We start from the raw sequence: 21,430 nt of genomic DNA on the forward strand, positions 1-21,430 counted from the left end.
GCACAACTGTCAGGTCAGCAGTCTTTCCCATAATTGTGATTCCTACTGAACCAGACTGAGAGACCATTTAAAGGCTCAGGAACCCTTTGCAGGCGTTATGGCTTAATTAGCTGATTAGAGTGGGACACTTTGAGCCTAGAATATTGCACCTTTTCACAATATTCTAATTTTCTGAGATTGTGGATTTGGGGTTTTTATGAGCTGAAAGCCATAATCATCACAAGTATGGCAAATCACAGCTTGAACTATCTTGATTGCATGTAATGAGTCTATGTCATATATTAGTTTCACCTTTTAAGTTCCATTAGTGAAATAAATTAACTTTTGCACGATATTCTAATTTTTCAAGTTTCACCTATATATATATATATATATATATATATATATATATATATATATATATATATATATATATATATATATATACTTTCCTTTTCTTAGCATGTCAGTTTTCTGTGCTATCCATTTTGAGTGTGTAAGTGTGTACCCTAACGCTAATTGTATTCCTTTTATCAAGAGTGCTCTTTTTTAAGTTTCCTTATGTTGTAATATGTTTTACTGTTAAAGGAGGTCCAAAAGCGGCCTTGTTGACACTATAGGGTTTTGGTTCGTTAATGGAAAAGTACCAAAGGGTGAGGAAAATTTATCCATCTCACTATTTTTTTTTTTTGCCTCTGCTTGAAGGGTTCATCAACAGAGTGGCGGAGAAGCACCAACATGATTTTTGCTCTTACCCAGTTCTTTTTACAATTTGCTAACTTTTGATAATGTTTTTAAACAGAATTTATAATGGATTGGAATGGGGACCAATGCTAGTGTTTGGGGATAATCTGTATTCCCAATTAAACATTTTTTTTATTGCAGACTTGGTTAATAACAGGTTAAAAAGGCAGTAAGAATATATGTTAAGTTTTAATCAAAGCTAAGTCATCTCACTTTTGATGGTATTGACAATGTAATGCATCATACAGTAATAATGCAATTTATAATTTCATGCACTGAAATCGGGGATTGTGACAGACCCCTCTGTCAACCTCCCTACGGATTATGGATTTGGGCATTATGTTAAGTCACCCTGTGCCCATTATAGGTACAGGGTGCATATCCAACAGTACTGGAGGGGTTAACTATAGTTTTGAGTAACTGTTAGTTTTGAGTAACTGTATTATCTAAGACAGTTGTTGATAGCAGTTGTAGTTGTTGCACCAGTTTTAAGCTTTGGCTAGAAGCAAAATAAATAGCTGATTTAGACTTAAACTTGGACTGAATTATTTAGACAACATTTTTAAGATGAGGATGTCTCTGCCTAACTAAAAAATATTGCGGATCCTACTGCCTCTCCGCTACAATTGGTGGCAAGCGACGGGATAGTCCTCATAGCCCAGAAGAGCAACTACACATCCGGACCTAATGGAAATACAGTATGAAAGGCTGAAAAGAGCCACCCTTAAAGACCTGCTAGAACAACGGGGCAGACAAGCCAGTAACCTCAGGAAGAGGGAGATTATTACAATACTGAACGAGATGGACGGAGTACCAGGGCCCGAAGGAACCAATGAGCCCAGCATATCAGACAGAACTCCCGAAGAAGCAAGCTTTGACCGGGCAGTTAAAATAAGACTGGCACATTATGGCCCCAACCCGACTGCCGAAATTATAGACCGGGTCATAGCAGCTGTGGATGCCAACCTACTTTGCCAAAGCAGTGCTGCAGCAGCCCAAGTCACAGAAACCCCAGTGGAAAAGAGAAAGGTACATTTTGCAGCTTTTAAAAACTTCATGGAAACAGAAGGAGAGATTGATGGGTACCTTACGGATTTTGAGAGGCAATGTGCACTACACAAGGTACCCGCAGAGGACTGGGTCATGATATTATCTGGAAAATTATCCGGCCGGGCCAACAAGGCTGTTCGGGCCATTCCAGATGAGGAAGTCGGGGATTATAATGCTGTAAAAGAGGCTCTGCTCTACAGGTATGCGATTACACCGGAGGCATACAGAAGGCGGTTCAGAGACACTGTTAAATTAGCTGGAGATTCCTACGTTGAGTGGGCATGTAAGGTGCACCGCACAGCAGCTCACTGGATGGCGGGGTGCCAAGCCATATCCAGGGAAGAGGTGCTGCAGCTATTCCTGTTGGAACATTGCTTCGACAAGTTATCCGTAGGAGTTAGAGAGTGGGTTCGGGACCGTAAACCCTCCACACTGCATGAAGCTGCTCGCCTGGCAGATGAGTATACGGATGCCCGCAAACTGGACACTGCTACCACTAAGCCCCCTGCCAGAGTGGAGTACCGATGCACAGTCACCCCAGCAGCTACCAGTTACCAACCCCCGGTGCACCGCTCTACCACACCGCATTCAGCCACAAACTATCCTCAACTATCCTAGTTGCTTTGGATGTAAGCAACTAGGGCACAAAAGACCAGAGTGTCCCCTAAACACAGCGAACCAAGCACAGTCCTGGAGGAGACCCGCCGGCGGAAACCCATGTAACCCTCAGCCTGCTACCCACTGCGTAGAGGAGGAAGAATGCTGAGGCATCCTACATGAAGCAGACCCCGTGCAAGCTGCCCATCGACAACAGCACCGGCAACTGGTTAAAGTGAATGGGAAGTAGGTCAGTGGTCTACAAGATACTGGTGCTACCATGACCTTGCTCCAAAAGAACTTGGTGTCCTAGAATCAGCACACCAGAGACACTGTGGCTGTGAGGGTAGCAGGGGTCACTCTGTTCTGCCTACCTGTTGCCCGGGTACATTTGGGAAGTGGGCACTAGACATGTGAATGTGGGGGTCATGAAGGGTTTACCAGCTGATGTTCTCCTTGGAAATTACTTGGCCCCCCTTGTTTCTGCCTACGCTCAGATGGGTCCCGCTGATGTTAACCCTGTGACTACCCGTGCCCAGACCCGTGCTGCCGAGACCAACCCACCTGATGCTGAGACCCAGGTAAGAATCTCTTCCCCGACTTGTACCCTAGATTAGGCCCCCTTAGGCTGGGATACCCCAGAGATGTACGGGAGGAAAACCCGGGAGGATCCAACCCTTCAGAAGTATAGGGCTAGGGCAAATGTTGGAGAAGAAGGGGTAGATGGGGAAGTTTATGAGTGGGTGGTGGATAGGCTATATAGAATCCCTAAACCTTCCCAGAAAAGTACTGCCCCTCCACGGAATCGGCAGCTGGTGGTGCCTGTGAAATACCGGCAAGAGATTCTGCGGATTGGGCATTATATACCATTAGCTGGACATCTAGGGTCCCGCTGCACAGCTCAGACCCGTGCCGCTGAGACCGACCCACCTGCTGCTGAGACCCAGGTAAGACTCTCTTCCCTGACTTGTACCCTAAATCAGGCCCCCTTAGGCTGGGATACCCCAGAGATGTACGGGAGGGAAACCCAGGAGGATCCGACCCTTCAGAAGTATAGGGCTAGGGAAGATGCTGGAGAAGAGGGGGTAGATGGGGAACTTTATGAGTGGGTGGGGGATAGGCTATATAGAATCCCTAAACCTTCCCAGAAAATTATTGCCCCTCCGTGGAATCGGCAGCTGGTGGTGCCTGCGAAATACCGGCAAGAGATTCTGCGGATTGGGCATGATGTACCATTAGCTGGACATCTAGGGTCCTGCCGCACAGCTCATAGGATCACCCAAAATTTCTTCTGGCCCAATTTTAACCAAGATTTGCAGGTATATTGTAGTACTTGTGACACCTGTCAACGGGTGGGTAAGCGGGGGGATCACACAAAAGCTAGGCTTATGTCTATGCCTATCATTGGGGAACCCTTTTCCCGCATAGCCGTTGACATTGTGGGTCCACTGGCCAGAGCTAGTCCATCAGGTAAGAAGTATATTCTCACCATGGTGGACTATGCCACTCGTTACCCAGAGGCAGTAGCACTGTCTAATATAGAGGCAGAGACAGTAGCTGATGCCCTGGTTAAGGTTTTTTACTAGGGTCGGGTTCCCTAAGGAGATTCTCTCCAATCAGGGGACCCAGTTTACCGCTGTGCTCACCCAGCAGCTGTGGAAGGTGTGCGGCATTAAACCGCTGCTCAGTTCGCCTTATCACCCACAGACTAACGGTCTCTGCAAGTGCTTTAATGGCACCCTCAAGCAGATGCTGAAGACCTTTACTGGCGCTTGCAGAGACTGGGAGCAATTCCTGTCTCATCTGTTATTTGCGTACAGAGAGGTGCCCCAGGAATCTACTGGGTTCTCTCCCTTTGAGTTACTCTATGGGAGAAGGGTCTGCGGACCCCTGGATCTCATTAGAGGACACTGGGAGGGAAAGACAGAGCAGGAGGGGATCCCCATAGTGCCATATGTCCTGGAACTCCGGGACCGCATGGAGAAACTGTCCCTGATGGTAAGGGAGAATCTCCAGGTGGCCCAGGGGAGACAGAAGAGGTGGTACGATCGGGGTGCCTGGCAGCAGGTCTCCCAGGTTGCACAGAAAGTTTTGGTGCTCAAGCCTGTGAGGACCAACAAAATGCAAGCATCTTGGCAGGGCCCATATAAGGTGTTAGCTCAGGTGTGTGGTTCTACCTATATTATAGCCAGCTGTGCAGATGAAAGGATCCAGCGATCCTTTCATGTGAACATGCTGAAGGAGTATCAGGAGAGGCCAGTGGATGTTGCTGCAGTGTGTGCCCCTGCTGCAGACGACCCAGAGAATTTACCCCAGCCTGACTTACTAGAGAAGGACCCCCAGACTGACCTCACTAGTCTTGTGCAGCTAGGGGACTGGTTAAGCCCTACAGAGAAGGTACAGGCCAGACAGCTTCTGTGGGAGAAGCAGGCGACGTTCTCCCAAGAGCCCGGCTACACTACCCTAGCTGTACATAAGGTAGAGACAGAATCACCTGTGACAGCCCCCCTACCGTATCCCCGAAGCAGTCCGAGAAGTATGCGGAAGGAGATACTGGAGATGGCTCGGCTGGGAATCATCAAGCACTCCGATAGCCCTTGGGACTATAGGCGGCTTAACGAAAGGACCACCACTGATGCCTACCCGATGATCCGGGTAGACGAATTACTAGTCCGTATTGCTAGGGGACGCTATCTGACCACCATAGACCTGTGTAAGGGCTATTGGCAGATTCCCCTGGCCGAGGATCTATCCCCAAGTCGGCATTCGTCATCCCATTTGGCCTGTACCAGTTTAAGGTCATGCCCTTTGGGATGAAGAATGCTCCGGCTACCTTGCAGCGTATGGTGGTTAGACTCCTCAATGGCTTCCAGGAATTTGCTTGTGCAAACCTGGACGACATTGCGGTCTACAGTGAGTCCTGGGAGGAACACCTAATCCATGTAGGGGTGGTTCTGGACAAGATTCGGGCCGCTGGCCTGACCATGAAACCAGACAAGTGCCATCTAGGTATGGCTGAAGTACAGTACTTGGGTCACCGGGGTGTGGGAGCCAGAGACCGGAGCCAGCCAAGGTAGAGGCTGTGGCTAACTGGCCCACACCTATCACTAAGACCCAAGTGCTAGTCCCGGACGACAGTACTATCACCAAGCCCCTGACTGACCTGACTAAAAAGAACCTTCCTGTGGTCTCCAGCTTGTGAAGCTGCATTTCAGGCACTGAAGCAGGCTCTTGTGAATGCCCCTGTCTTGGCTGCCCCAGTCCCAAACAAACATTTTCTCATTCATACAGATGCTTCCATGTATGGACTGGGGTCTGTGCTGAGCCAAGTCGGGGAGGATGGAGGAGAGCACTCTGTCGCATACCTAAGCAGAAAGTTGTTACCTCGAGAAGTAAGTTATGAGGCAGTAGAGAAGGAATGTTTAGCCCTGGTCTGGGCACTGAAGAAGTTGAACCCTTATTTATACGGACAGGAATTCTCTCTCATAACGGACCACAATCCCTTAGTCTGGCTTAATCGGGTCTCAGGAGACAATGGTAGATTGCTGCAATAGAGTTTAGCCCTCCAACCCTATAACTTCACCATCAGCTACCTGCCTGGTAAGCAGAACGGGAATGCAGATGGATTGTCACGGCAAACTGACATTCCTACCACCTTCTAGTCCGGTCATCCCCAAGTTGACCCGCCAAAGGGTCAAGACGGGTCTTCCGGAGTGTCCCACCAGGAGGGGGCCATGTGACAGACCCCTCTGTCAACCTCCCTACGGATTATGGATTTGGGCATTATGTTAAGTCACCCTGTGCCCATTATAGGTACAGGGTGCAAATCCAACAGTACTGGAGGGGTTAACTTCAGTTTTGAGTAACTGTTAGTTTTGAGTAACTGTATTGTCTAAGACAGTTGTTGTTAGCAGTTGTAGTTGTTGCAATTTTTTAGACGACATTTTTAAGATGAGGATGTCTCTGCCTAACTAAAAGATATTGCGGATCCTACTGACTCTCCGCTACAGGAATTTATTTGAAAATGTAATGTATTATGTAAAACTATTCTTTTTTACTATATTACCACCACAACTAATTAATTTATGGGAAGATCACTTTTCATCAAGAAAATAAAAATTGCAGTTGATTTTTCCTTTGCATTTGCTAATACAATGAGAAATTACTTTAAATCATTTTGTAGGAGAATTAAGATTTTGGAAGTCTCCAGCTCCAAAAGCATCTAATGAGTGGCAAGCAAGTTCAGAGGAAATAATGACGGCATCATATGTTCTAATGTCACATGTCATTCAACATCAGGCTGCTGAGGGACTGGCTGTGATGAAATGGCTTATTCAACAGAGGGGTCACTTAGGAGGATTCTCTTCTTCTCAGGTTAGTTGTGATGTATGACCTAAGATTAGCATATCTATCATGGGAACATGTTTTTTATTTTCCATGTAAAATATCTAAAATTGTGTTACAAGGGCCTAGATTCAATAAAACGAATTAGCGAAACTAATATCTCACCCAAAAAAGGTGTAACACTGCAAAGTGAAAACTGGAGAGTTCTCCCAAGTTCCCAAGTAAAAAAATCCTTTGAAAAATTATTAAACAAATTCAAACTGAAGAATTAAATCACTCTATGTAGTGCTCTAACATATGCAAATAAGAAAACTTCCAAAGAAATGTAAAAAATAAAAGTAAAGCCTCAATGAATTTTGAACATGATCTCTCATGAACGATTATCAATAAATCTAGCGCACTGTGTGGTGAGCAAGAGCGAATGTTGAAAATAAATGATTATAAGCTTTATATTGTAGGTTTTGTAAACTTATATATTTACTTAAATATTGATCTACAGTTCAATCTATAACTGTTTTGCAGATTAGAACCTCACATCACATTGAGTTATCATTGCTCTAGCTAATGTGCCCTTTCAGGTGGCAGAGAGGTTAAAGGGACATAATACTCATATCCTAAATCACTTGAAACTGATGCAGTATAACTGCAAAAAGCTGACAGGAAAATATCACCTGAGCATCTCTATGTAAAAAAGGAAGATATTTTACCTCACAATTTCATTAGCTCAGCAGAGTAAGTTCTGTGTAAAAAGTTATACTTCACCTGCTCCCAGCTGCAGGTAAAAATAAAAAAAAATGAAGAAATGAACAGCAGCCAATCAGCATCAGCAGTGCTGAGGTCATGAACTCTTACTGTGAGCTCATGAGATTTGACTTAACTCTCATGAGATTTCATAGTAAGCTTCCTATACCTGATTGCTGAAATAATATGAGAGTTCACAAGGCTCATCCCCTAAGCTGTCCTAGGACAGACACACTAAAATGCTGCTTAGAAATCCTTTACAATGGGATGTGGCTACTGAGGAACTTTTGAGGTAAAATATCTTTCATTTTTACATAGAGATGTTCAGGTGATATTTTCTAGTCAGCTTTTTACAGCTATGTTGCATCACTTTCAAGTGTTTAAACATTTGGGTATTATGGCCCTTTAAGTAGCAGTGGTCTTAAAGGGACATTAAACCCAACATTTTTCTTTCATGATTCAGATAGAGAATACAATTTTAAACAACATTCCAATTTACTTCTATTATCTAATTTGCTGTATTCTTTAGATATCCGTTGTTGAAGAAATAGCAATGCACATGGGTGAGCCAATCACACAAGGCATTTATGTGCAGCCACCAATCAGTAGCTACTGAGCCTATCTAGATATGCTTTTCAGCAAAGGATATCAAGAGACTGAAGCAAATAATGTAATAGAAGTAAATTAGAAAGTTGTTTAAAATGGAATTTTATTTCTAAATCATGAAATAAAAAATGTGTGTTTCATGTCCCTTTAAGACTGCCATTTTCTTAGAGGGATATAAAAAACAACATTTTTCATTCATGATTTCAGATAGAGCATGCCATTTTAAACAACTTGCAAATCTACTTCTATTATTTTTCTTTCTTCTCTTAGTATATTTTGTTGAAAAGCAGGAACATAAGCTTAGAAGTCTGCCCATTTTTGGAGGCCTATATGACATCAGTTTTGCTAGAATGGTATCTATTTGCAAGAGCACAAGATGGCAGCACAATTCCCTATTATGTAGTGCTCCAGGTGCCTACCTAGGTATCTCATCAACGCAGAATATCATAAGAATGAAGCAAATTTAATAATAGAAGTAAATAAGATTTTTTTTTTTTAAATTGTATGCTCTGAATAACAAAAGCACATTTTTGGGTTTCATATCCCTTTAACTAGAATTACCACTAGCGAACCACAAGGCTCTGAAGATACATCTGCGGCTTAATAAATACATCTATCTTAAGCTGCATCATTGTGTGTTAGTATCTGAACTGTTTTCAGAAAACTATATATAACCTTTGGGGAACTTAAAGGGACATTCCAACCAGCATTGGAATTCCCATGGATGCATTTCAATTTTAAATAGAAGCCTTTATTTAATTTATATGTATGAGCAAAAATGCTTCTAATAAAAGCTATAGCTGTTTCAAAAGTGTAATTAAGTATGCACCGTGCACCAGCATTTTAAACACAGCACTTGCTCAGAGAGCCTAAGGTGCTTGTACTATCTGGTAAGGCCTCAGTTTGCTAATTGCTGAAATGATATGAGCCCCACTGGTGCTCTGAGCAGCTGCATCATTTAAAATGCTGGTGCATAGAGAATATTTAGCTTTGCTTCACATGCACATGCAGGGAAAAATGTTAACACTAAAACCTTATAACTTTCAAGAGAAGCATTTTTGACAATACATGAATATTGCAAATATTTTTCTTTTCAAAGATATAATTAATCTTTGTGCATTTTAATTATGACCGGAATATCCCTTTAACTTTTTAGCTTAACTGTTGTGTTTAAACTCAAAATCAAAGCTGTCTCTTTAACAGATAAAAATGAAAAGCAAATGCATGTGACATTTTTTTTTTATACTTTGTTTAATTTAAAACTGTTATTCTAAAGGCGATAAAGGTATATAAATATTTTCTCTTGTCCAGTCCTAAAACAATTAAAAAAAAACAAAGAAAACAATATTTTTTGTGCTGGTGCTGTCTTGTAGTAGTAACAATAGTTACTAGTTTATCTTTATTTAAGTTTAAGATGTTGTCCAGCTGCTTCTCTGCTGCCTATGAGTGAATATGGGACAAAGGAAAATAATGTTTTTTGTGATCAACAAATTGCCTGAAACAAATGTCTTGCCTGTGCACATGTCTAATAGAGAACGGACTTTAGAATGTTGCTGTTTGTTTAACCAAATGCAAATGACACAGTGATTACCTAGATCTGTGCAGGTGTTCTAAGTCGCCATAAAGGTGCGTCACTGGAGTGCTCTCAGGGTGTAAATCACTGGTTTTCAAACCTGTCCTCAGGCCTCCCTAACAAGCCACATTTTGAGGTTATCTGAACAAGAGCACAGGTGAAATAATCAGCTGATTAGTAAACCTGGTTATTTTACCTACTCTCACCCAAGGTAATCCAGAAAACCTGGCCTGTTGGGGATGCCTGAAGACAGGTTTGAAAACCAGTGGTGTAAACCCTTCAATTGGAAGTGAACTTAATGACAGATAAAAAAATGTTACTACAATGGGTTTAATTTATCAAGATGTAGCTTTGAAGCACCTTCACTGCAGGTCTGCAGTTTCCTAACCTATCCACCAGTTATGAAATGGCAGATTAAAATCAACCAGACAAGTTCAACAGGGGTGATTGACAGCCCCTGCTCGTGCACAATTGGCTGCAGGGAAAAAGTGGGTAGCTTGTTGTGCAATGACAATTTGATGTTTTTTATGATGATGATGATGATGATTATTATTATTTTATTTAAATTTTTTTGCAGGATACAATAGTAGCCTTGCAAGCATTGTCATTATTTGCATCTGTTTACACTGTGGATAAAACAGCATTAACCATTGCAGTAAATGAAAACTATACAAAATCTTCTGCAAGTTTAATTGTCAATGATGATAACCGAATGCTACTCCAGAGCAAACAAGTAAGCCATTTATAAAGGTGTTCATCTTAGCCATATGTTACTATCTAATGGTACTAATGAAACTCATTTCTTTTTCAAAGATTAATGTTGAACAACCTATGAAACTTACAGTTTCTGCAGAAGGAACTGGCTTTGCCTTGTTACAGGTATGTGGGCAATATACTGTAGTTACTATCTAATTTAATATTAAAGACTGTTTGTGAGCAATTAAGTATAACTGAAATTGTTCAATTAATGTGTAATAAAGCAATCAAAGGAATGACCAGTAAAGGCAAAAAAAAACTGATATTAATATTTTATATAATAATCCAAGGTATTTATGAAAGCAGCTTTAAAACATATGATTAATCTATTGTATGAAAGTTAAGTTCCTATTTCATTAATTCTCTCATCAATTAAAGTTTGTAGCTGGATATTTATCAATCCTGTCACAATGTCATCAGCAATGACGTTAATCATAAGCTATTTACATTATTACAAACTATATGCAACATAGAAATATTTTTGGGGTATTTTATCAAAGGAACATCAAAAATAATGTATGTTTTAAGAATATTAAAATCAACAGGATAGATATGTTTCTGCACAAATGAACTTTAAAGGGACAGTCAAGTATAAATTAAACTTTCATTATTCAGATAGGACTTTTAATTTTAATTGACTTTCCAATTTACTTTTATCATCAAATTAGCTTTTTTCTCTTGGTATTCTTAGTTTAAACTAAACATAGGTAGGCTCATATGCTAATTTCTAAGCCTTTGAGGGCTGCCTCTTATCACATGCTTTTTAAATCTCTTTTCAACACAAAGAGACAGAAAGTACACGTGGGCCATATAGATCAGTGATTTGCAACCTTTTTTTTGCCGTGGCACACTTTTTTACATTAAAAAATCCTGTGGCACAACACCATCCCAAAATTTTACAAAATCACACATTGTAGCATAATACAGTATATATAATACAGTATATATATAAAACACACTGTACTGTGCTGTCATGCCATGCCTCCTACAACCTATACATGACATATTGACATTCTTTCACAAACAGTCATAATGATTGTCTGTTAATGAATGTCAATGCCATGGTTGTAAATGATGCCTGATGAGCCTGTCACATACCTCACAATATTTCAAAATTTTAAAGAGGGACACCCCCGCACTGTTGTCAGTCTGCCGTGGCACACCTGAGGATCTCTCACGGCACACTGGTTGAAAAACACTGATATAGATAACACTGTGTTCAGGCACAGAAAGTTATTTAAGATCTAGCACAATACAATGCTAAATTTAAGACAATAGATAATAAACAGTCACAGTCATGTGATCAGGGGGCTGGAAGAAGGTTCCTAGATACAAGGTAATCACAAAGGTAAAAAGTACATTAATATAACTGTGTTGGTTATGCAAAACTGGGGAATGAGTAATAAAGGGATTATCTATCTTTTAAAACAATAACAATTCTATGGTTGACTGTCCCTTTAAGGGGCCAAATTATCAAGCTCTGAATAGAGCTTGATACCCCTGTTTCCGTGCTAGCCTTCGGGCTCGCCGGAAACAGCAGTTATGAAGCAGCGGTCTAAATACCGCTGCTCCATAACTTGTCTGCCTGCTCTGAGGCTGCGGTCTTCAATCCGCCCGATCCAATCGGGCTGATTAACAACGCCAGCTAGCGGCCGATTGGCCATGAATCTGCAGGGGCGGCATTGCATAAGCAGTTCACAAGAATTGCTTGTGCAATGATAAATGCGTAAGCTGTCGGCATTTATTGATGTGCAGTGGACATAATACGCTACATCGTATAGTGTCCGCTCGCACTTTAATAAATCGGCCCCAATGGATCAATTTCTGATTGGCTTACAAGGACAAATTCCCCAGATCTCTGGGCCAGGTGGCCAGGTGATATATATATATATATATATATATATATATATATATATAAACTGTTTGTTTATATGCGTATATATGTGTGCACATACAGTACATATTAGACATATACTGTGTGCTGGCAAGAAAATTTTGCTTCAGAGAAAATTTTGCTTCAGAATAATTTAGGAAATTTGTTTTCAACAATATTTGTTCCCTGCACTATTCGGTTTTCGTTTAATTTCAAATTGAATTTTTGTTAAACATTTACATTATTTTTGATAAGTGAATATAAATGTTTCAAAGCTACAGAGGAAAAGTTCACCTGTAGTTACATACTTACCCTAACGCACTCTGGAGAGCGTGCTAACCCAATCCTCTACTTGCCAGGTCCCTGGCCGTGCTAACAGGAAGCTTAGCCGTTCCGCACTAAAGTTAGTGCCGGTCCTGGATGCCGAGCTATCTAAGCCTCCTATTAGTGGGGCCAGGAGCCAGGCAAGTAGAGTATCAGGTTAGCACACTCTCCAGAGTGTGTTAAGGTAACTTTTAAGCCTTTGAAATTAATTTAAAGGAAACTAATAAATAAATAGTGACAAATTTTGTCACAATTTTTTGTTTTCTTTCAATTTTGCCGGTGCCTTCATTCGGATATTAATTTTTGTTCATGAAAAGGTAAATCCGATTCAACCCTTTTTAAAACTTTTTATTAATATTATTTTTTTTTTATTTAAAATTGTATATATATGAATGTAATGCTTTATTTCAATATGTTTTTGATATGAATTTGGGTAATTTTTTTAACACTTTAATTCACTTCTCAAATCATGCTAAATATTCTAGCGCAGTTTTAGCGCTATAACTTTTAACTTGTGATATCAGTGTTAGTGTGGTTCCAATATCCATTGAAAGTACAGGTTGCGCTAGAGCAATGTTGGCTGCGCTAACCCTTCTCTGGTGAATGTAATTTACCATGGACTACTAATATCAAGTTGTACACTAATGTTAGTGCAGTCCAGCAATACTGCTTATTGTGACCCACGCTATCATTAGCACGCCACTTGTAATCTGGGCTTTATTGGTGGCCAGTACATGATCTTCATAAGCATGAAAACAAAAGATTGATTTAGAAAGCACAATATCAGTTTAATACTATATTAAAAAGAAAATGACCTTTGATTTCTATTTATATCAGGGTTATCAAGCTCATTGCATCTGGGGGCCACTGGCCAAGTCTTCTCCCATGGGGGCCACTTTAACAGAGTGTGTGCTCTGGAACTGGATATAATAGAAACTGGAAGTGACATTTACCCAAGTAATAGTGCATGGTAGGAGTTGTAGTTCATAATAGATATACGCAGTGTATATTTATCTTGTGAGTGCCAAGTGAAGTGATTGTTCTGGAACTGCAGTGCATAATGGGAGTCTACACTAGACAATGCATGCTTGTCTTTCTATTTATCTTGTGAGTGCCTATATAGAACATCAACATCTTAAACGTCAACATCTTAAAACCCTAAAAAAATTGATTGAGCCATATTAATTTACCAAATAAACAAAAAAGGTCCAGGTTAAACTATCTTGAGGGCCACATATGGCCCCAGGGCCAGTATTTTCAGACCACTGATTTAAATAATTTTAAATGTGTTTGGTTGGTGTGTTGTTGATATTAAAGGTAATGAAAACCCCAACATTTTCTTTTGTGATTTGGATAGAACATACATTTTTACTCAACTTTCCAATTGACTTCTTTTATCAAATTTGCTTAATTCTCTTGTTATCCTTTGCTAAAGGAGCATTGGCAGCTAATGGAACACTTCAAGTCAGCCAATCACAAGAGACAAATGTGTGCAGGCAACAATCACCATCTAGTTCCCACTAGTGTAGGATATGTGTGTATTCTTTTTCAACAAGGATACTAAGATAACAAAATACTTTTGAAAATAGATGTGAATTTAAAAGTGTCTTAAACTTCTATGCTCTATCAGAATAATGCAAGTTTAATTTTGCCTATTAAATCTCTTTAAATAATGAGATGATAGATTCTAAAGTGCTTTATTATTCTAAAATTACTTTTAGACATTTAGATGCTTATTGATTTAAATGGACAATCTACTCCAGAATGTTTATTGATTAAAAAGATAGATAACCCCTTTTTTACCCATTCCCCAGTTTTGCATAACATACACTGTTATATTAATAACTTTTTTGTGATTACCTTGTTTATAAGCCTCTGCAGCCCCCTTATCTCAGTGCGTTTGACAGACTTGCATTTTAACCAATCAGTGCTGACTCTTAAATAGCTTCATGGGAGTGAGCACAATGTTATCTATATGGCACACATGATCTATCAGTGTCTAATGGTCAAAAACCTGTTAAAATGCACTGAGATAAGAGGCAGTTCAATGGCTTAGAAATTAGCATATGAACCTTCCTAGGTTTAGCTTTCCACAAAGAATACCAAGAGAACAAAGCAAATTTGATGATAAAAGTAAATTGGAAAGATGTTTAAAATTACATACTCTATTGGAATCATGAAAGTTTAATTTTGACTAGACTGTCCCTTTAATACTATATCAATTTATATTATTGGTCATAAACACCTAATTCAATAATATGTTGCTAATATTTTGACTGAAGAAAATGAACGTACAGGCTCACTTTAATAAAACACCAAATCCTTTATTTAGTTAATTAAAAAGTTAATCAAACACAAAAATAAAAAAACTATCTAGGCGTAGCTCCAACCAGGGCTTACACGTTTCTGCAAATAGCCATAATCATAGCCTATGTAAACATACAATCTAGCTTTATTTAAACAAACTTTTTTTTTACAATTGGTTAAAACATAATAGGAACATGCCTTGTTACCTTTCTCTAGTGTTTCCTTTATCAGCACTCTAGTTGTGCATACTGGGTATTAATACATACTTCAAGAGCAAAATATATTAATCTTAGTAATTTAACTCAATACAAATTTCATAAACACAGAAATATACATTGTTATTAATACATTGAAAAAAATCAGTACTTATTATAAGGTGCATATATTTCTCTCTCAGATTGTTCAACGGTACTTCTAATAGTTAAATACATATACTATATAAAATATCATCATAATTATAACTATAGGACATATACCATTAAAAAATACCCAGATTCAGAATATGACCCAAATATCCTTAAAATGATAGAATTCCAGAAAGCCTCTTTCGTATCACTAGTTACTGTCATCCATGGCTAACATATCTCTCTTTTGTCTACTATCCATCATACTGACATGTCAGCTGAAGTCTCTGTAAAAACTATGCTAATATGTCAAATCTTAATATCAAAACATACATATAAGCTAAATGATGAGCGTTCCATCTAAAGGTAACTAATGATAGAACACACAAAGAAGTACTTTATTTTAGTCACACTATTTATACCTTTTTATTACTACTCCCAATATTTTATAAAATCATAGCTGGAATTCAACCCCAATGGAAGCCTTTTCTTTAGTCTGAAAATCCAGGAAATCTCCCTTTTAGATAGTATTTTTTTCACCCTTTTATGTGTCACAGCTCACTCTATGGCACACCATGAAAATGTTTCCAATTTGCCATTATGTTTTTTAAAGAAATGTTGCACCAGAGAGGTAGTTGACCTACTATTATTAATGGTGGACAAGTGTTCCCTGATACGTGACTGTACATCACGTATAGTTAACCCTACGTATTGGATATTATATTGGGTTACTAGGTAAATCACATATGATAATGTACAATTCAAACATGCCTTAATAGGAAACTCCTTATTTGTCACTGTTGACTTAAACGTCTCAGTGATCTGTGAATAATCTCAAGGCTTACATCTGGTCTTTCCGCACCTAAACATTCTCTGATGCAATAACCAAGATCTAGTTGGTGTCACTTTAGGTTTCAACTGTGAGGGGCAGAAATAATACCCCGAATTGTTTGACATCCCCTGTATGAACATCTAAGTACATCATCTACCACACTAATCAATTTATCATCCACAGCTAACTGTTGGTGTCACTAAAGGTTTCAACTGTGAGGGAGAAATAATTCCCCCAATTGTTTGACATCTCCTGTATGCACATCTAAGTACATGATCTACCACACCAGTCAAACTATTATCCTCAGCTAACAGTGCAAAATGTTTATGTTCAATTTTACAAATCTGTGGATATTGAAAAGAGGGAATATGAAAAGGGTATTGTTTGGTTGTGTTAAAGGTGCAAGATCAGAAGATGCTGTGGTGACTTCATAGTATTATGATGCATCACAAGGTTATATCCTGGTTTTACCATTAGTGCAGATGATTGAGGTCCAAGGCATAAAAGCCCATTTACTGATATAAAATCAGTAAACCAGTGTTCTTGACTAACTGGGCTAGAATAGATTCTCTAGCTTCTCACATTTCTGTAATAGCCTATTTAAAAACATGTCCCAATTATGTGAAGTTATGTGAGAACTGACCATAAGATTTTTGAATTGACAGTAACATTTATTTTACTTTTTATTATTAATAATCGGCTAGATTACGAGTTTTGCATTATGAGCGGTGCGGTACTACCGCTCACTTACCTACAGTGCTGGTATTACAGGTTTACAAAAACCCGGCGTTAGCAGGCAAGAAGTGAGCGTAGAGCAAAATTGAGCTCCAAACCGCACTCCAATACCAGCGCTGCGGTGAGCTGCGGTAAGCTGGGTTTACGTGCTCGTGCACGATTTCCCCATAGACATCAATGGGGAGAGCCGGCTAAAAAAAAGCCTAACACCTGCAATAAAGGAGCGTAAAGCTCTGTAACACAGCCCGATTGATTCCTATGGGGAAACACCCTATCATGAACCCTGAGTCTAAACACCCCTAATCTTATACTTATTAACCCCTAATCTGCTGCCCTGACATAGCTGACACCTACATTATACTTATTAACCCCTAATCTGCCGCTCCGGGCATCGCCGCCACTATTATAAACATATTAAATAATTACATTAATTAAATACAATTAACTAAATTACAAAAAACAAACAAACACTAAATTACACAAAATAAAAAAAGAAATTATCAGATATTTAAACTAATTACACCTAATCTAATAGCCCTATTAAAATAAAAAAGCCCCCCAAAATAAAAAAAAACCCTAGTTTAAACTAAACTACCAATAGCCCTTAAAAGGGCTAACTAAAAAACCTAAGCTCCCCATTGCCCTGAAAAGGGCATTTGGATGGGCATTGCCCTTAAAAGGGCATTTAGCTCTTTGTCCACCCAAACCCTAATCTAAAAATAAAACCCACCCAATAAACCCTTAAAAAAAACCTAACACTAATCCCAATCAGCCAATAGGATTGAGCTTGCATTCTGTTGGCTGATTGGAACAGCCAATATAATGCAAGCTCAATCCTATTGGCTGATTGGATCAGCCAATAGGATTGAAGCTCAATCCTATTGGCTGATTGCATCAGCCAATAGGATTTTTTCACCTTTAATTCTGATTGGCTGATAGAATTCTATCAGCCAATCGGAATTCAAGGGACGCCATCTTGGATGATGTAATTTAAAGGAGAATTCATTGTTCAAGAAGACGTCGATTGAAGAGGATGCTTCGTGCCGGATGTCTTGAAGATGGACCTGCTCCGCGCCGGATGGATGAAGATAGAAGATGCAGTCTGGATGAAGACTTCTGCCCAGTTGGATGAAGACTTCAGCCTGGTTGGATGGAGACTTCTGCCCGGTTGGATGAAGACTTCTGCCGCTTCGTTGAGGACTTCTGCCGGCTTTGTTGAGAATTGATGTCGGGTCTTCAAAAACTGTAAGTGGATCTTCGGGGGTTAGTGTTAGGCTTTTTTAAGGGTTTACTGGGTGGGTTTTATTTTTAGATTAGGGTTTGGGCGGAAAAAGAGCTAAATGCCCTTTTAAGAGCTATGCCCATCCAAATGTCCTTTTAAAGGGACAGTCTAGTCAAAACTAAACTTTCATGATTCAGATAGTGCATGCAATTTTAAACAACTTTCCAATTTACTTTTATCATCAAATTTGCTTTGTTCCCTTGGTGGTATTTTTGAAAAGCTAAACCTAGCTAGGCTCAAACTGATTTCTAAACAGTTGAAAACCGCCTCCTAGCTCAGAGCATTTTGAAAGTTTTTCACAGTTAGACTGTGCTAGTTCACATGTGTCATATAGATAACATTGTGCTCACTCCCGTGAAGTTATTTAGGAGTCTTCACTGATTGACTACACTGCATGTCTGTCAAAGGCACTTAGATAAGGAGGCTGTCTGCAAAGGTTTAGATACATGGTAATCACAGAGGTAAAAAGTATATTAATATAATAGTGTTGGTTATGCAAAAACGGGGAATGGGTAATAAAGGGATTATCTATCTTTTTAAATAAGAAAAATTTTGGTGTAGACTGTCCCTTTAAGGGCAATGCCCATCCACATGCCCTTTTCTAAGCAATGGGGAGCTTAAGTTTTTTAGTTGGGATTTTATTTGGGGGGTTGGTTGTGTGGGTGGTGGGTTTTACTGTTGGGGTTGTTTGTATTTTTTTTTACAGGTAAAAACTCGTAATCTAGCCGAATATTAGATATGATTTTTTATTTCCTTTATACTCTTGCGTGGTTTATAATTTAGCATGTTTTACAGTACAAAAATTAAGAAGTAAAAATGAAAAAAGTTTACCCTTTTCTGTTTCTTTGCCAATTGATGGTTTTAATTAAATAAATGAAAAATACATAAACAGAGATATAAATATGCATTGCATTGTCAGAAATAATTATTTTCTGATATATATAACATATACAACAAAATGCAGATAAAAAACACTGGCAAGAGGTATTTAGTTTCATGTTCTGTTGTTTTAGAGCCATACACACAGCCATATTTTAATATAAATTGCAATCATACACCATCAGATTATTTTATTTGCTTTAGATATTTGATCAGTAGTTGTTGTGATTTGGAGCAGAGAATGAATTATTTGCAAATGGGTCAAAATAAAGAAAATATGTTTTCTCTTTGTCCTCCAGCTAAATATAATTTATAATCTGAGGAACTCTATTTCTTCTTTGAGACAAAGATCTGCTCCAAGCCAAGAAGTCTATGATTTAAGTATTATTGTACTTGATGAAAAAGAAAATGAAAAGACAATGAATTTAAACGTATGCATAAAGTAAGTTACATTTTACTTTGCATTTATTGTTCTTCAAACAGTTTGAAAGGTCAACAACTTTGCCAATTCATTTCCCTGTCATTTCTATCACTGAGGTTATAAAAGCACAACAAAATAACAGCATTCCGTGCATTCAAGTTTTTTCATATGTGACATCATGTCAGCTATGAACACAATATTGTTTTTATTAAGTTTCCATGCTAACAGCTGACCAAAAATATGAGTGTGGCGCGGCTCCTGGATATGTGATGCAAATTGACAATGTTATTACGTCCTTTCAAGATTCCTGTTTGTGAGTGTTGCTAAACAATATAAGGGGATTTTGCTAATAAATCATGAAAACACAGAAAGAGGAATTAAATCAATTATGCCTTTTTTTTTTTCCCTGTGCAGGATGTTCAGTCCAATTGTAATACCAGTACTCTGAATACATATAAGACAGACTGTGCTAATCCTTCCTTGAATGTTATTTTTGTGTTTTTTCTCAAGAAAGGTGTTTAGTCTATTTAAATGAATACAATAATAAAATAGTTATTGTTTCAGAGGTAATTGTGACAGATAGTAGTATATCCAGGGTTTAAAAGTAAGTACCCTCTATTTGTTTCATTTCTTTTTAATGGTTTGTTAAAGTGGATTTATAAAATATAGAAATGTATTGTTAGAATAGTATTAGTTACTAAGGATTAAAGGGACACTGTACCCAAATTGTTTCTTTTGTAATTCAGAAAGAGCATGACATTTTAAGCAACTTTCTAATTTACTCCTATTATCAATTTTTCTTTGTTCTCTTGCTATAATTATTTGAAAAAGAAGGCATCTAAGCTTTTTTCTTGGTTTCAGTACTCTGGACAGCACTTTTTTATTGGTGGATGCATTTATCCACCAACCAGCAAGGACAACCCAGGTTGCTCACCAAAAATGGTCCGGCATCTAAACTTACATTCTTGCATTTCAAATAAAGATACCAAGAGAATGAAGAAAATTTGATAATAGGAGTAAATTAGAAAGTTGCTTAAAATTTCATGCTCAATCTGAATCACGAAAGAAAAATTTTGGGTACAGTGTCCCTTTAAGACAGTAATAAGTTAATTTCAAGGACATGCATTTGCATAGATATATTGAAAAAAGCTTCCCATGCCATTAAAAAAAAGTATATAGACATTTAGCAATGCTTAATTTACCTTTATATTATGTCATGCCGTACAACTATGCATGAGTAGAATTAAAATATAATTGTCTATCTATACCTCATGTAGATTGGTGAGAGCGTTACGAGGAAACTAAAGTATAGATTTAACCTTTTACATTTATTGTATAGAACAAGCTGATTGATCTGAAATGGGTATAAATTATTATAAATTATGTAATATCTTAGCTGAAAAATGTTACTGGATACTTCTTGCTGTATCATATTAATTATTATACTTGCTTGTAAGGATTAATATATACATAAGTGTCAACTATCAATCTGTCAGGTGACCCAGATTAAATGTTTTCCGAGGTGACAAGATAATTGGGGCAAAGATAAATATAATCAAAGAAAGAATTTTCACTAATAGTTAATTATATCCTTCTGAGCAATATCATATATTACCACCTGTTACTGGTCACTCACAAAGGGACAGACCCTAGACTGAGAATTGGGGATAAAACAACTATAATATCTTACTATTTTATTTCAGATATTGTATGTTATTCTCTATCAAATCCCTCAGAAAAAAATGACTTAAACCTCATGAAGGTCAAGGTCCTTTATATGTACGTGGCACATTTGCATCTGAACATCTTCATCCTATACCTAATAAATGGCTGCATCATATATTTTGGTATTTATAGTTCGTAAAACCCTGTTAACATATTGAAGGATACTGTTTTCCCATTGATAAACATCAATAAACATAAAAAATAACTATCATCCCTAATTAGTAAGTCAGAAAGATGTATTAAGATTGCTGTGGTTACTATTATCTCTCAAATTAAATAATAATTATTGAAATGTTGACTATAGTTCAAATTTGTGAT

At 38.3% G+C, this 21,430-nt stretch overlaps 1 protein-coding gene across 1 annotated transcript in view; it reads left to right on the forward strand.

Annotated features, from left to right (window-relative positions):
* The window catches only part of CD109 (CD109 molecule), a 401,861-nt gene that overhangs the window by 363,511 nt on the left and 16,920 nt on the right, over positions 1-21,430 (forward strand). Inside the window, 4 exon segments of the mRNA XM_053710442.1 lie at positions 6,554-6,744; positions 10,212-10,367; positions 10,448-10,513; positions 19,266-19,408. Of these exon segments, the coding sequence (XP_053566417.1) occupies positions 6,554-6,744; positions 10,212-10,367; positions 10,448-10,513; positions 19,266-19,408 (556 nt within the window).

The sequence above is a fragment of the Bombina bombina genome, chromosome 4, assembly GCF_027579735.1.
Source record: "Bombina bombina isolate aBomBom1 chromosome 4, aBomBom1.pri, whole genome shotgun sequence".
Taxonomy (NCBI): Eukaryota; Metazoa; Chordata; class Amphibia; order Anura; family Bombinatoridae; genus Bombina; species Bombina bombina.